General features: G+C 60.7%; 3 protein-coding genes across 4 annotated transcripts; 1 reads left to right on the top strand and 2 right to left on the bottom strand.

The window, feature by feature from the left end:
- Positions 1 to 1,582: 1,582 nt before the first annotated feature.
- ZFYVE27 (zinc finger FYVE-type containing 27) lies at positions 1,583 to 6,610 on the bottom strand. Of its 2 annotated transcripts, XM_085065068.1 has the most exons (12): positions 6,325 to 6,610; positions 6,169 to 6,239; positions 5,912 to 6,098; positions 5,647 to 5,742; positions 5,341 to 5,453; positions 4,501 to 4,631; positions 4,069 to 4,140; positions 3,891 to 3,911; positions 3,559 to 3,703; positions 3,206 to 3,252; positions 2,592 to 2,673; positions 1,583 to 2,378 (listed from the first exon to the last, which is right to left on the bottom strand). In XM_085065068.1, the coding sequence occupies exons 1-12, from the start codon at positions 6,519 to 6,521 to the stop codon at positions 2,314 to 2,316; spliced, it is 1,227 nt and encodes a 408-aa protein (XP_084921194.1). In that variant the 5' UTR covers positions 6,522 to 6,610; the 3' UTR covers positions 1,583 to 2,313. The 2 variants fall into 2 exon arrangements, with proteins under 2 accessions (XP_084921194.1, XP_084921195.1); XM_085065069.1 differs by lacking the exon at positions 3,891 to 3,911 and having other exon boundaries at positions 6,325 to 6,608.
- A 1,395-nt stretch (positions 6,611 to 8,005) lies between these two features.
- MARVELD1 (MARVEL domain containing 1) lies at positions 8,006 to 10,676 on the bottom strand. The gene has a single exon (XM_085065074.1). The coding sequence runs from the start codon at positions 10,424 to 10,426 to the stop codon at positions 9,899 to 9,901; it is 528 nt and encodes a 175-aa protein (XP_084921200.1). The 5' UTR covers positions 10,427 to 10,676; the 3' UTR covers positions 8,006 to 9,898.
- A 151-nt stretch (positions 10,677 to 10,827) lies between these two features.
- Positions 10,828 to 12,576, top strand: AVPI1 (arginine vasopressin induced 1). The gene is made up of 3 exons (XM_085065075.1): positions 10,828 to 11,067; positions 11,363 to 11,657; positions 11,736 to 12,576. Exons 1-3 carry the CDS (start codon positions 10,977 to 10,979, stop codon positions 11,764 to 11,766), a joined length of 417 nt encoding a protein of 138 aa, XP_084921201.1. The 5' UTR covers positions 10,828 to 10,976; the 3' UTR covers positions 11,767 to 12,576.
- Positions 12,577 to 12,672: the final 96 nt, after the last annotated feature.

Here is a 12,672-nt window from a genome sequence, read left to right as displayed (position 1 = left end):
ACTATCCACCCGCCCAAAGGGTGAGGGGGGCTGATGGTGGCTGCCAGGATATTTACCCAGTGCCTGGCTGCCTGACACCATGTCTTCTCTTTGGAGCTGGCCCAGCCTCAGGGAGCCTCCTGGGACAAGAGGGAAACTGAGGCCACAGGATGTCTGCATCCACCCTGCTTCTGGCTGACCTGGCACCTGCCCTTCTCCTGGGTGCCCTTCTCTTCTCCCTCTGCCCTCCTTGGGCATGGCCTTGGCCCCACTGGTCAGCCTCTAGAGCCCCAGATCTCCTGCTCTGGCTGAGGAGAGGTGCCCCACAGCTAGCCAGGAAAATGGGGCAGCCAGCCTCTGTCCCACACCAGGGGCACGCACTTAGTATATATACCTTTCTCCCTGGCCACTGAGAAAAAATACGGGGAAAAATTCAAATATTATTAGAAGGTATATTCAGAGCATCACTGCTGAGCACACTGCCATAGGAATAAACATTGTCAATTATGACATTTCACTGCAAAACTTAAAAAGCGTAAATAAAACCCTATCTCCCACAGCCTAAGTTTATCTGTAGCCCTCTGTATTCTGTGTCATTAGCATCTTCCCAGAGAGTGTTCAGACATACGTGGCCATCATGCTCATTCCTTCAAATGTTTTTTCTAGAAATATAAGTAGCTCCTCTGCCTCCCACTGTCGGCTGTCTGAGCGAGCTCACCCCTCCCAGCCCAGCTATCACCCCATTGCAGACACCCCCACAAACACATCTACAGCTCTTGGGGTGCTACACAGCCCCCTCCCCAGTGTTACAGCTGCTCCACTGCCCCCACTAACTGCTCAGCCCTCTGCAAAGCAGTCCCCTGCACACCCAGCACAACACAGACACCCTCATCATCAAATGCCAAGTCCAGCTTTTCTCCACATTTCCATGAGAAGGCGTTTATAAGCCCACAGCCAGGATGAGTACTTAAACTGTCAGCCCCATAGGAGTTCCCACGCTGGTGGGACGTAGAGCCTGCAGCAAGGTCTGGGCTCCAGCAGCTTCTCAGACTGGTGGGTGTCAGAGCCTGGCTGGTGGACACTGAGCAATGCCAGCCCAAGAGCACTGCCCCCCCCCAGATTCCCTGGCCTGGGGGAAGCTGCAGCTGGCTGGCAGGGACCCAGACCATGGCTGTTCCCAGCTGCACAGCAGCCAGGGTCACATTCCTGGGATAGCTGGGAGCTTTGTTGTTCACACAGGGAAAGGTCATCCTTGTGCACACAGGCAGCTGGTGGGACCACCGCCCGGGGAGGGCAGGGGAAGGAGCAGCCACAGGAGGCAGAGGAAGCTCAGTAGCTCCTGTCAGAGCTGAGGTGCTCTCTGGCTCCAGCCCAGCAGGATCCAGCCCTGGCACAGCTGACAGGCAGCTGCACACAGCTCTGAGCAGAGAGCAAACAAGGCTACAGCAGGACAGACGAAGGAAATTCCAGTAAAGTGCAGAGAGCTCGTGGCACAGACACACCGTTTCTCCAGGAGCACCTGCAGGACAGCAGGGCCAAGGCCACAGAGGTGTAAGAGTAACCTGGTACTGGGACAGCTTTCACTAGGACAACACAACAGCCAGCCGAGGAGAAGAGATTTATTGGTCATTCTCTATATGCAATTATATATTAATCTGTAGTAGAAAGCAGCAGTCACTAAGTGCACAGAGCAGCACCAACTCCTGCCTTTTCTCACACTGGAGACCCAGCCACACAGCCCAACCCAAAATCACCCTCTTTCCTCCTCTGGGCTACAGCCAAATCCAGGGGTAAAAGACTAAACCTGCAGAAAGTGAGGCTGAGGAGCATAGGAATGACTAGCAGAGTTTCAGTCTTCACCCTCCAAGGGATGAAGGAGGAGCTCTGACTTGATCCCAAAAATACAGTCACTTATAGCACAGTGCTGGGAAAGGTAGGGACAGAGCCCTGAGGTTGTTCTGCTCCACCCAGGAGGTGAAGGCAGGACCACGAGTAGGAAGGACAGCTCTTCCATTACTGAGCCAGGCCAAAGGGCCTGGGCAAGCACGTGGCAGGGCACAGCAAGTGCCAGAGAGCACCCAGGGCTTGGAGCAGCTACACAGATGGGGCACAGCCATGGGCAGTGCTCCACCACAGGGACCCAACTGGTGCATGGCAAGGAAAGCTCGTCCATCCAGCCTGCCTCTGGCAGAAGGAGCACAAGTGCAAGCATCCTCTGGAAGGGTAATGCCATGCTGGGATCCAAACAGTCCAGGCTCCCAGTGGCAAGGGTGCCTGCCCGCTGTCCCAGGTGTCAGGCAGTGCAGGACACAGGAGCTGGCAGGGCCTGTTTCATCACTTGATGAGCACCTGGTTGCAGAGAGCACACACGAACACTGTCTCCTTCTGAGCCTCCGGGGCTGGAAAGGAAAGCAGACATCAGAGATGCTCCCCCTTTCCCACCAAGGGCTAGGGACCCCAGCTTCGAGAGCTGCAAATTCATCACTGCTCTGTCCCAAGCCAGGCTGTGCTAGGCACACCCTGTCTACCCTCCCCACCAGGTCTGGGGCAAATGCTTGACAGACAGAACAGGTGGAAGCAGGAGCTTTTTCCTCCTCCACCTTTCAACTCACCCGTGGCTCCCATCACAGCCTTGGGGACTTTGAAGGAACAACACCTGGAGCAGAAGCTGTTCCCACAGTTACTGCAGCTCCGCTGTGGAGAAAGACAGAGGTGAGCCCCAGATGTGTATCAGATTAACCCAGGAGTAAGTGAAAGGGACCAAAATTTTGCAGAACGGGAGGCAGCAGGAAGACAGCAACATGAGCCTGGAGGGGACAGAAGATACCTCCTTCTGAGAAATGCCCACTGTGTGCACATTACACTCAGGGCTCAGATAAGGTAACAGGTTGCTCCCACCAGCAAACCCATGCTCTGCTTCATCAGAAAGATCTGAGGCCACTGGAAATGGACTAAACCAGGGCATAGAGCAGGTACCTTCTACAATACTACATGCGGCTTTGGCCTGAGGCAGCTTCCAAAGGAGTAAATGGACAAATGCTCCACAACACAAGGGATTCCTGGTATCATTAGGCATGTGACAACACCCAGCATTTAGCTGAGGTCATCTGGGCTGTGACCGAGGCCAGATACCTGAGCTGCTGGAGAAAGCCAGGGCAAGCCAGACATGAGCAACAACTCTGCCCCAGGTGCAGACAGCAAACTGGGGCAGAAGGCAAAGACTCACCCTCTTCTTGAGCACAGAGAAGGTGGCAGCACAGCCTGTGCAGGTCCCTGGAAGAAAGAGAACAGAGGTCAGGCATGGCTTGTCTGCCTGGGGCTGGAAGAGGCACAGGAACAACAACAGCCATTGTAAAGGCTCAGCTCAGAGATGACATTGCTGCACTTTCCCATCCTTGCCCTTCCTAGGAGTGCTGGGAACATCCTCTCCATGGAGTTGAAAGGGTCATCAGAGGTATCAGAAGAGCCCTGGCAGGTACCACACCACTTTCTCCACTCCCAATCCTATGGCCACCACTAGAAGCAGCACAGACTCCATGCTGCTGAGCTCCCCCAAGAAGTACCTGCTCCCAAACTCACCAAAGTTGTTGCTGGGGTAGCGCTTGCGCAGGCGCTCCGTCAGGCGTGACACCTTGCTGCGGATCACCTCATTTTTGCTCATAAAACCATTGTCTGGGAGGCTGAGGTCAAAATCTGCTGAGCACTGAGAGCTTTCATCATCCTCCTGCAGAGAGCAGAACCAGCTGAGCACAGTGGTGTGGCTGGGGCACACTGAAGGCTGCAGGCAGCCCACGCTAGAGACAGGTACCCAACAAGCAGGGCACTCCATCTGACATTTCTACAAGCCACCAGCAAACCAGGCAAAGCTCCAGCTGGGAGGAGATGCCACATCCCAGCATGGCAGTACTCACCATTACCAGCAGCTGGTTCTCCTTCTCCCGCAGCATGGGACAGAGAGGGGAGTGAGTATGGAGTCAGAGGCACCCAACCCCAGTCACCCCCCTGAGCACCCGGTTTGCCCAACGGACATTTGTCCCTTCCCCACCTCAGCTGCCCTGCAGGCACAGCCCACCCCAACCAGCCTCAAACCTCAATAGCATCTTTGAACTCTTCATCAGGTTCTGCCTCCTCTGCTTCCTCCACACTGCCAGGGGTAAGGTCCTACAAGAAATTCACAAAGCTAGTTCTGCTGGTCCTCTGCCTCTCTTCAAAGGTGGTCCCACATTTCTGAGCAGGATCCAGGACAATGGACCTGGCCCCAGGCAGCCCCACAGATGACACAAGTATCAGAAAGTGAGGTGAGACCCTGCCTCCTCAGACCACATCCTTATATGCGGCTAAAGGACTGAGCCAAGCCCCCAGGGCAGACAGCAGCCTCCCAGCAATGTAGGAATGGCTCACAGGTTTCCAGCAAAGCTGGCAGCTGGAAGAAGTTTGTGTCTAGAGGGACACAGACCCAGTCAGACCCAAGGGCTGACTGCAGCTCCCACCCCACAACTGCCAGCCTTGGCCCTATCTCACCTCTGTGCTGGTGGGGGTGGGGGTCCGATCTGGGGCAGCAGCTGGTGGCAGGGGTTCAGCAGGCTCTGGAGTGCTCTCGAGGGGTTTGGTGCCGACACACTGCTCAACGGAAGCCTTGAGCTCCATTATCACTGGTTAAGAGGGGAATACAGCTGGAGTAGAGTGGCACTTCCCTTCTCCCAAACACACCACACAAAAGCCAGCTGCAAGACCTGATCTCCAGGGCTCAAGGTGGGGCATTGACACATATCATTCACCCATCAGATGTCCTGAGCCCTCCTCTGCTCACACATCAAAGTTAGGGTAGAAAGGAACCCCCACTACCGCCTGCCCCAGCTCAGGATAGGGAATGGTAGGGGCCAATGTCAGCTCAGACACATCCAACACTCCTCCAGCATGAGCCACAGAAGAGGGAGTGCTTCCAGCTCCTCTCCCTTCCAATGGCCCATTTTCAAGCCTCTGTCATACACTGCCACAGGCACTAAATGTGTTTCAAGTCCTGAAGAGCAGGATCAGGGATCAAAAGGGGTGACAATGCTCACGCACAGCCTGCACTGCCAGACCCTGGTTTGCCACACCACAGAGAAGAGAAGGAAACAGTGCCTGGGCTAGGACACACTTCAGGAGAGACTCACACCTCCAACAGCTGAGCCCCAGGACCACACCACACCACCCCTACAACATCATTGCCTTTAGGGGGTTCACGGTCTATGGCGAAGCCTGACACAGGACAGTGGGCTCATGTGAAGGTGCTAGGAGAAGCCCAGGGCATGGTCCTTGGCTTTAGAGGGCCTTTCCCCAACCCATCCCACACAGGGCACTTCCAAAGAGATCTCATACCTTGATAGAACTGGGTGTTGCCCAGAAAGAGAGTGCTGTTGAGGATGGCCAGGACCCAGCAGAGGGGCAGCAGGTAGAGGACACAGACAGTGCCCAGCAGTGCCCCATAAAACCTGTGGAAAGCAGCAGGATACTGTGGTCAAGTCAGAGCAACTCACACAATAGCATAAAACCCCTTCCTTCATCTGGTCTTCCACCTGTTCTCTCCAAAAACAAACCAAATATATCAAACATAGTGCCACAGGCCAGGCTGAGCCCCTCTCCCCACCAAACCCACCACAGGGTGCCTGACCCAGTACTACTCACTGGGAAGAGACAGTGGGGTTCTCCCAGTACAGCACACGGTACACTGCCTCACAGTTGCAGCACATCCCGCTCAGAAACCCCTCCAGCTGGATCAGGCTGTGAATGAGACAGTCACAAAAAAGCCCCACAAACACACACCCTCGTTCCCCCACATTCACACGGGTTACGGTGGCCAAACTGGCACGAGCCCCCACAGCTTCCAAGAATTCTTCCTGGCTGCAGAGGCCTCCACAGTCCCACCGCTGGGGAGGCCCCGGGGACTCACAAGCTCTTGACCTGGGCGATGGCCTCCTGCCGCGAGAGCTGCACCTTGCGCAGATCCTCCCTGCGGATGCTGTGGTACCTCCGGCGCACCAGCTCCGGCTCCGAGGGCCGGGCCCGGCACGTCTCCTGCAGGTAACCCAGCAGGGCCGGCACCGCCACCAGCAGGGCGAGAACCGAGTACCAGGCAGCTGGAAGAGGCGGGACAGCGTCAGCCCAGCGGGTCCGGGGAGGCGACCAGCCCTGACCCCCGACACGCACCTTGGCCGAGGGTGAGCAGCAGGAAGTTGAGGCCGAGGCAGACGAGGAGAGAGCACACAGGCCGCTGCCACCTGCCGAGAGCGGGGAAGGCAAAGGACATGAGACCCCGGGGACGGTCTCGGCCTCGGTCTCGATCCCGGCCCAGCCCGCACCTACCGGAGGAGGGAGCGGACACCCTCGGCGGCGTCCCGCAGCGGCTCCAGGTAGAGCTCCAGCCGCCGGTAGCTCCGCACCAGCTCCAGCAGGTCGAAAGCAGCGGCGGCCTTGGGCGGCGAAGACTCCGGCTGGGCCTCACCAGCCCCCGCTGCCCCTTCGGGGCCGCCTGCCGCCCCGTCCCGCTCCACCGCCTGCATGACGGGACCGGAACCCGGAGCGGAGCGGCCCCGCGGCTCCCGGCCCGACACCGCCGCGCGCTCCCGTGACGCGGCCGGGCGCGCCGCGGGTTCCGAGCGCAGCCAATCGGAGCGCCGGGCCGGGGCGCGCCGCAAAGCCCCGCCCCGCGGGCGGAACGGGCCGCTGTGGGCGCCGCGGTGCTCCCGGGCCTGCCCGGCTCTGCCCGCGGGGGGTGCCCGCCGCCGTGCTGGGTCCTGCGGCCGCTCTGGGCGTGCCGCTCGGGGCCAAGTCTTGGTGGGCCCAGTCTAGACACGTGCCTTGGCCCTGGCTGCTCAGCGTCCCTGTCTGGTCCCGATTTTGGTCCTCTTTGGTGTAGGGCTCAGTCACAGCCTGGTTTCGCTCCCAGTCCAGGGCTAGGCACTGATCCGGGTCTAATCCTGGTTCACGGCTCAGTGCCAATCTGGGTCTTGGCTTGGCCTGCATCCAGCTGTGTCAGGCACGGCGGGTTTGTCCCCATGAGCCCGTTGCTTGGCCACCTCTCCCCGAGGAGAGACCAGAGAATAGCCCCACACCGGGAGTCCCTGGAAGGAAGCAGCAGGTTTCCCACAGGCCCGTGAGGGTAGCTAGCAGCTCATTCACTGCCCCTCCACGCCCCCAAAGCAGCCCAGCCCTGGGTGGATTGGCACTGGCCTGCCCAGCAGCCTGCAGCCCTGCTCCTACCACTCTGGGCACCCTGGGCTGTCCTGACAGGTGCTTGCAGTAGAGCAGGGATGCTGGCTCCCAGGGATACTCTAGGGATCCTGGGATTCATCAAAAGTTATAACCTTGTTATAACCCTATGCTGGCTCTTGGACAATGAGGGCTCAATGCTGCTGCCGGCTGCCTGCAGCCTCTGATGAACAGAGCATGTGTCCCACGGGCAGAAGGCTGGGGACTCAGTGACACCCCAGCTGCGGGTCCAGGTCCAAGACTCAACTCCATCCCAAGAGTGCAGTTCAGAGCTGGAGACAGTCCTGGGAGATGTTGGCAGCCCTCCGTTGGCCCCTGACCCACCAAGGGCCAGTCAGTGTGCACATGACTGCCCAGCAGTGTCTGGGCCTGGGGACAGAGGGCCCTTTCAGCCTGGAGTGATGAAGCCCTTAAGAATGCAACTACATCCTGTCCTCAGTGCACCCTGCAGCCACAGAGCCCTGGGGACTTGGCCTCCCTCTTCTCTGTTGGGGGCCCCATGTGAGCATCAGGCTATACCCTGCCTCTGGAGAGGCAGCAGGGCCAGGGATGGCCCCTGTGCCCAAGGGCAGAGGCTTAAGACTCTAGCAGGAGCAGTGGCTCAGCACCAGGGAGCCTGCCTGTGACCCCAGAGCACCCCAGGACTTTGTGACCATGGCCAAACGCTCCAAGCAGGGAACCCCCAGGGTGCAGGGCTACAGTGCTGGGTGGGATCTCAGCTCAGACCTCATACCCAGCAGGTCCCCAGCCCCAGCACAAAGCCCCAGACACCCAGTGAGTGCCAACGTTGCTTTATTTGGAAAGTGAATCGATTGGCACCTGAAAGGAGGCTGTAGAGGGATAGAGCTGGTGTGATAGACAGGGCTGCAGAAAGCCTGAGAAAGGCACTTGTGGTGGCAGAAGCACCGAGGGCATTTTGGACAGCCTGGGCCAAGGGCTGCACCAGAGTGGGCAGAGGCAGGCAGTGTCAGGGACCAGCCCTGACACAGGGCAAAGACAGCACGTCCCACCCAGGGAAGGGGTACATGGCCTGGAGGTTGGCAGGGCCCCTGGGCACGATGGGTTATCTGCTGGGACAGCACCACATGATGGAAGTGGTGACCCACTGGTTCCAATCCCAGACCCCTTCAAGCCCCCACGGGGATCATGGCTGCTGCTCTCCACCTCAAAAAAGGCTCCAGGGAACCCCAGGCAACAGCAAGAGCCTGTGGCCAGCTGCTGGGGACACTCATCTCACTGATTTGAGTCCACACAGAGACTGGAGCAGACCTCCCTCGCACCAGCAGCAACAGAGAGGACCTGCCTCCAGGCAGCATGAGGAGGGCAAGTGGCAGGGCAGCCCTAGTGTGGTGCTGCTCCAAAAATTCTGCCTCTGGCTGCCCATTTCTCTAGTCAGCCCTACATGGCCTCGTCAGGGCTTGGCACCTGGTGGGTTGTGGAGGCTGATCCAGGGCTGGGCTGGCTCCAGTGCCAGTGTCCTCTTCTGTTCTCCAAGATAGGCTGTACTTCCAAATGCCTGGCCCCAGCTTCCCCATGGCCAGAGTGCCAGCACAGCCAAACATTGCCATGCTGCAATGCTCATCCTTCCTCTCCACCTCATCACAGTCTGCAAGCACTGCCCAGTCCCAGAGAGTCCAGAGATGAGATTTTTCCAGGATGATAAACCAAGTGCAGCAGAGACAAGCAAGGCTGCAGGCTGGTCTCCTGAACCATCGGTGAGGCTGTTTCTGTCCCATTTGTAGTAGCCTGGCCCCAGGGCTGGTTCAGTTGTGCAGCCACAAACCTCTCTGGAGGACAGCAGGAGGAGAGAACAACCCCATGACTGGCTCCCCTCAACCCCAGGGGCACCTGGCCCCATCCCAGGACTGTACGAACTCCAAGGCTGGAGAAATTGACCCCCTGCCCAGGGTTACAGACCAGATAACAGCTCCACTCGCCCTTCCCCTCGCTCCGCAGCAATCAAGGCCTTGCTGCCCTGCTCAATCCCCAAGCTAGACTGCCGTGATGCTGGATCTGGATGTGCAGTACCTGGGCGTCTCCACATCCCCAGAGTGCAGGGCAGGGGGGGACTGAGCTCCAATAAGATAAAGTATGTTTTCAGGCCAGACAGAAGGAGGGGCCCAGGCTAGGGAAGCCAAGTTCAGAGCCTCCCTTAGGGAATTGTGGAGGTGCCATGCAGCGGGAATGGTGAAAGGGGCTGCCAGCAGGTCAGGAGGGTTTATGCCCATCCAACCCCACTAGGCACTGCTGCCCACAGCTCCCCCAGGCCAGTCCCCCTCCACCCCAGGGACAGGTCAGCACCCACCTGAGCATGCAGCACCTGCAAAACCAGGGGCAGGGGAGTTTGGCTGGAGTCCTAGGGGGGCTCCCAAAGATTGGTATCCCTCTTAGGGGCTCTCCATTTGGGTCCTTCCACTTGCAGTAACCTACGTCTGTCCAGGGGTGGGAGAAGAGCCTCTGCAGTGGCTGGGTGTCCACGCTGTCTCGGTGCATTGCAGGGGAAGTTGTGCTCGGCGAAGGCCTCTGTCTATCCATCTGTCTGTGCAGGAGTCTCTGGAGGAATTGCAGTGCAGTCAGCCAGGAGGGGATGGGTGGCAGGGTCATTTCATCCCAAAGGTGAGCTGTGCTCTGTCTGTGGCTGAGAAGGGGAGCCAAGTGGCACGGAATCTCAGATGATGTCTCGCTGGTCCTGGCAACGCCGTGACAGGCAATAGAGCCCAGAGAAGAGGTACAGGCAGGCAGTGATGCCCCCGCAGATGGAAGCGCTCAGGTAGGCACGGTAGGGGCAAGGCTGGTTGTAGCCCGCCAGGGTGCAAAAGCTTCTCTGCTTGGTCTTGTGACCCATGATGCCAGTGGCAGCTACGTAGAGCCCCACACCCAGTGCCAGGTCGTGCACCAGGTTGGTGAGGAGCCAGCGGGAGCCCAGGCAAGGCACCAGCTCCCAGCGCCCCAGCAGGCTCAGCCCAAAGAGGGCCAAGGTGAGGAGCCAGACCAGGACAGCGGCAAACAGAGCGAAGTGGGCCGCCCCCTCGTACTTATTAGCCGCTACCGTCACCCAGAAGGCAGCGCCCAGCGCCAGCTGCCCCATGCGCAGCAGGCCTAGCGGGCTCCGCAGGTAGGCGAAATGGAAGCTGAGGGAGCCGCGGGCCGGCGGCCCCGGGGGCGGCGGCACTGTCGGGGGAGCCGTGCGGGCCATGGCGCGGCCCTGCCTGCTCCGGCGCGGCTCGGGCGGGACTCAGGGCCCCGGCAGCGACTTCCTCCCTGACCGTTGCCAAACATCTGGCACTTAGTGGTCCTCCCCGCGCGGGGCCTCTCTCCTCTTCTCCCCGCCCCGCCGCACTCCCGCCAGCCCATCGAACATCCGAGGGCCGCCGCGAATGCGCCGTCGGGCAGGGACCGCCGCGCCCCTCCTGCCGCCGCCGGGGGAGGCCACAACGCGAGGCGCGAGGCGCGGGGGGAGGACGTGGCAGGCGGCGACAGATGCTCCGGGACCCCGTGCGGCGGCCGGCGGGGGGCGCGCGGCGGGGTTCCCCTTACGTCATCGGGGATTCCCCTCGGAGAGCCGCGCCCCGTGGCCCGGCCCGGGGCGGAGCACCGCGCCCCACCCGTTGACGTCACCTGCGCCACGTGGCCTCCTCAGCGGAGCGCCGCAGCCGCGCCCCTCGGCGCCGATTGGTCCCGGCAGCGGAAGGCGGGCGGGGATTGGCGACGGGGCGCGGGGAGGGCGGTGCGCGGCGAGTGAATGAATGGGGCGCGCGGCTCTGGCGGGACCCCGGTGCCGTGGCGCGAAGCGGGGCAGGGAACGCAGCGGGCACCAAGCGGAGCCGCCACGGCCAGGTCTGTGCGAAAGGCCGGTGGGCGCGGGGCGGTGTCGGAGCGAAAGTGGGTCACGGCGAGGCCCAGAGCCCCGGGCAGGGCGGGACCGGACTTGCGTGCGCCGGCCCGAGCCAGGGCGTCTCCCGCGTTCTCGGGCGGCCCCGCCCGTGCGGCTGGCCTCCTGCCCGGCGTCCCGGACCGCACTTCCCCTCACGCCCCCCCTTGCCTCACTGGGCATCCGGGCCGGATGCTGTGGGAGGCGGACCGGACCGGGAGGCGAGACCGGAGCCTGACGCCGACTGTTCGGTGCCCGCAGCGACCAGGGCCATGGGCACGCCGGCCTCGGTGGTGAGCGACTCGCCGGGACGGGCGGCGCCCGCAGCTCGCGGCCGTAAGCGGGCCTCGGCCAACATCTTCCAGGGCGTGGGGCTGCTGGAGCTGCGGAGCTTGTTCCGGAGCGGCGGGGCCGAGCGGCCCGAGGAGCGCGCCCACCTCGTCTGGCAGTACGCAGGCCATCGGCGCATGGCGAGGGCCCTGCGGCGGCTCCGGCGACGGCGAACAGCCCAGCCTGGCAGCGGGACAGCAGCGCTACGGCGCTTCGAACACCTTCGGTAGGTGCGGCCCCGGGCCCCGGGGGGGCGGGGGAAGCGCGGCCGGCCACGCCGCTAACGCACACCTCTTCCCCCCAGGATCGCGGAGAAGGAGCTGGAGGGGGACTGAGGGGCCGAGACAGGCTCGAGGTCCATGTAGCAGCACTGAACGGCTGGGCCGTGGAGAGCAGCTCTCCAAGGACACTAAGTGTACTGGGCAGAGTGCAATGAATGGTTAATAAAGGGTGGACAGTGCTGGCTGGGTGAGGCTCTGGTTGTGTCCTGTCCCTCCCTGGCCTTACCCCATGGGCAGAACCATGGTCCAGGATGTTGTATGGCACCCAGTGCAAGGAGAACAGCCCCTCACCACAGGTCAGGTTGGAACAGACCATCGTGGGTCATCTGGTCCAACCTCCCTATTTAAGCAGGGTCATCTAAAGTGGATGACACACGATCGCATCCAGATGGTTCTTGAATATCTCCTGTGAGGGAGACTCCACAGCCTCCCTGGGCAATCTGTTCCAGTGCACAGTCACTCACACAGTAACTGCCCTGGCACAGTCACAGGGACAACTGGAGAACGAGCTACATGCTGCCCCCTTCAGGAGAAGGAATGCTTGGAAGAGAAAATCGAGCTTCTCCAGGGAAAGATTTCTCTGCTGGAAGACCAGCTGGCCAAACCGGAGGAGTGCAGCACACAGGAGAATAGAGAAGTCATGGGGGACATTCTTAAGCTGGAGGAGCTGAAGCAGCTACAGGAAGCAGTCTGAATGTGGCCACTTTGAGGAGAAGCACCAGCTGGGCAGCCTCATCACTAGCCTCCAGCACTCCCTCTCTGAGAGCCACTGGGCCCAGGAGAGGCTGGAGCAGGACCTGCAGACAGGATGCCAAGGGAGAGCCTGGGCGGCTGGTTGCCCTCAATGCCCGGCATGTGCAGACAGGAAAGGGACTGTCCTGCGGCAGCTCCAGTTGCAGGAGGCCAAGGCATCTTGGATACCAGCCATGGGCCAAGGAGCCCCAACCTGCTCAAGGGTGC

This window comes from Lichenostomus cassidix, chromosome 6 (genome assembly GCF_008360975.1).
Source record: "Lichenostomus cassidix isolate B80296 chromosome 6, HeHo_3.0, whole genome shotgun sequence".
NCBI lineage: Eukaryota > Metazoa > Chordata > Aves > Passeriformes > Meliphagidae > Lichenostomus > Lichenostomus cassidix.
Note: the sequence above shows the minus strand (reverse complement) of the source record. Positions and strands in the feature narration are given on the sequence as shown.